General features: G+C 40.3%; 1 protein-coding gene across 1 annotated transcript in view; it reads right to left on the bottom strand.

Moving 5' to 3' along the window:
• LOC104628756 (translation initiation factor eIF-2B subunit gamma-like) overlaps positions 1 to 3,186 on the bottom strand; it is a 27,449-nt gene that overhangs the window by 22,451 nt on the left and 1,812 nt on the right. Inside the window, 1 exon segment of the mRNA XM_010297437.1 lies at positions 1,952 to 2,091. Within this exon segment, the coding sequence (XP_010295739.1) occupies positions 1,952 to 2,091 (140 nt within the window).

The following is a 3,186-nucleotide window of genomic DNA, read 5'->3' as shown; positions in this document are numbered from 1 at the left end:
AGATCAGCGGTTCAGCTAGCCTTAGACATATTTCTTACAGAGCATTTATAATCTTGGCTTTACTCCACATCACTTGCATTGCACACGGGCAAGTTGTCTATACTGTGCCATGTTACCTCGTTTTCAGTGAGCATACTTGCTCTTCTGTCTGTGGGCAATTAACTCAATTTGCGACAAATAAGTTTCAGCAACCAGTTTAAACTCCTCATCAGGCTTTTGGCATGGGTTGCAAAAAGCCTGCCAGCAAACTATGGCCACAAGCAGCAGTTGTTTTCAGCAGGGAAACTCATTCTTCAGCAAGATCCCTCTCCTGCTACACCATAGACATAGCCAACATACAGCAGCTTTTCAGCTACCTCTACTGTGCAGTTCTCTCACCTATATTACATACGAGAGGGTATACCGTGTAAGAGGTGTACAGTGGTATGCATTTACTAGAGGAATGACTCCAAAATACACAGTGCAGCAATCTGCTCAAGGACTTAGTATAGGCTTATTTCAAATAAGAGACCATTTTGTCCTCTCTGGCCAGACAAGCAAGACATGGAAGAGAAAGGGCAGCAGCAGTTGCTGCTGTTCACACACACCAGTTGATTGATAAAAAGCTGTGTGTTTTTCAATAGTACCTCACATCTTCTCCAAGCCTTTTTTCTGAAAAATAAATGGAAGTTCAACACACTCTATTTTCTTACCGCGACATGCTTTACTGTTGTCTCCCACGCCTCCCCCTAAGCAAACTTGCCTGGATTACCACAAAGAGGGACACCCAGGCAGCCAGACTGATCAGGCAATAAAACTGTAAGGCCAGGGTCACCATTTGCAGTGAAAAGATATTTCCTTACCACATGCATGTATTTAAAAAATACTGCCAAACTGAGTTATGACAGAGCGCAATTCTCCACATGACAGAAACATTCAGTTAGACTGATTTTGTTGATTTTGCTTTTCCTCTTTATATCTTCTCTTCGCCCTCTAAATTATTCTAGCCTGGGCATTAATCCCTTGCAGAATCTCTCTCATTATGCCATCTAGACACCCATATTTGCCTGGAAAGTTTCATCTTGTCTGAACTGGAGTCTTTCTCTTGGGAGTACACAGCCTGTTACACTGCATTTTACTACCTTCAAAAAGAGTCTGAAGACAAAAAGACACCTCAGCACTTAAATGGTTCATTGATGTTCTGTTGCAATCTTTATTTAAACAGGAAATTTGGCTAAGATGGCCTAAACAGACAGGAACAAATTGGAAAGATTAAGTGTATGACGATGACAAAAACAAAATTCCATCCCAGATCATTGTAAGAGCTCTGAGCAGTATTTCTGCCTTAAATGGGAGTGTTTTAATGTGCAGGTGGAAATTAAAATTCTATAAACTGGCATTTTTATTAGAACAGCAGCCCTTTTTTACATTTGGCACTGTTTAATTGAAGAGCTTACCGTATGACCAAGCCAGCAAAAGCACAGGAAATGCAGAAAACTGAAGCACAGAGCACGTCACTTGCTTAATGGCACAGGCAAGCCTGTGGCAGGGCCAAGAACTGAATGTGAGCTTCCTTACATGTCGGTGTATTGCCTAAGCTAAGACGACAATGAACACTTGTGCAGAACTACTTACCCAAGCGCTATGTGGACAACAGCTATCACACATCATATCAAAAACTGTATAAACAAATACAACCTTTCAATTAACCTGCCAGAAAGCTAACACTGACTAAGAAACAGACAGTACCCAGGCTGGAGCTGCTCCAGCCTTCCTAGTTATCAATTTTAGTCATTTAGAGTCTTTGTTTGAGTTCCCCCATGAGGTGACCTTTACAAAATTCAGCTCTTCTGAAGATCAGGGAATTCAGTTACCCACAATACATTACATGGGACAGCTCTTAAAGCATAATGAAAAAAAAAATATGATAAACAAACGTCTTCCAGTCAAGTTCAATAAAAGACAGTAATACCTTAATTTTCTGGTGAATATGCCTCAGTGAATCTGCTGTACCCATGTCCATGTTGTCACTGATGCACACAAAATCCAGCTTCATTTTTGTGTCCAAGTTTAACACCTTTTGAATTTCCTTCCTTGTAATCACAATGACCTCTAGAACAGAGGAAAGTGGGATGAGATCAAGGAAAAAAAATACTCATCATAAATAGGATACACTCACTTTCTATTTACAAAGGTTGATGGAACTATCAAAAGGCTTTCTACGACAAACCAAGCTCTTCTGGCAATAGTAACTTTTGAAGAAGAGAATTAAACTCCTAATCTAGTTGAAGATGTCCCTGCTCATTGCAGAGGGGTTGCACTAGATGACCTTAAAAGGTCCCTTTCAACCCAAAGATTCTACGATTCTGAGTCCAATGAATACGAAAACAATCCCTCCTGCTTTGTGTGGCGGGAGGTTGTTACTGAAACGGTCACATGCACATGAGTGGCATGAGTTAGCAAGACAGAACAGAAATTATTCTATCATTAGCAAGCAGCTTCAAACAGACCAATAAGATCCTGCATTAATGTCACCAAGACTTTAGAGCTTTGTCTTTTGCCCACCCTGATCCTGTACAACCTTCTGTGGACACCACCACCAACCACAGTATTACAATACAACCGTTAAACTATTTCTCAGCATCAGCTTGGCAAGAGAGTGGAGTAATATGTGAGCAATAACTTCATTCCATCTACAAAAGAAAAAAGGTAAATGCATATTTGAAGGATATCAACAGTGGCATGAAAGCATATTTTCCAAAATTAAGAATACGAGAACAGCAGCTCTGCAAAGAAAAGATTGAGATTAAAAAAACCCCCAAAGAACAGCAGGAAACCTTTTCGTCTCACCTCAAGAACTGGAGGGAAAAGCAACAGTCAAACACTTAAATTAAAATATCCCACCCCCAAAAAAACCCCAACACTGTAACATTGTATACCACATGTAATTTTAATAGAGAAGTATAGGAAATAATACAGCCTTCAGGCTAGGAAGCTCCTGTGGTAAGACAAAAACACACTAAGAATAGATCTATATCAATCAAAACTGAACTCATCCTGAATCCATTAACAGAAAAGAGGAAAGAACTGTAAACATGAGAATTGTGTGGCAGTTTGGTACCAGAGATATGGGAGGGGCCCTCTCCCACTCCTGTACCGGATGCCAACTTGGATTCAAAACAGACTAAAGAACCTAGAGAAAAGGAC

Source organism: Phaethon lepturus, unplaced genomic scaffold (genome assembly GCF_000687285.1).
Source record: "Phaethon lepturus isolate BGI_N335 unplaced genomic scaffold, ASM68728v1 scaffold37261, whole genome shotgun sequence".
Lineage (NCBI taxonomy): Eukaryota > Metazoa > Chordata > Aves > Phaethontiformes > Phaethontidae > Phaethon > Phaethon lepturus.
Note: the sequence above shows the minus strand (reverse complement) of the source record. Positions and strands in the feature narration are given on the sequence as shown.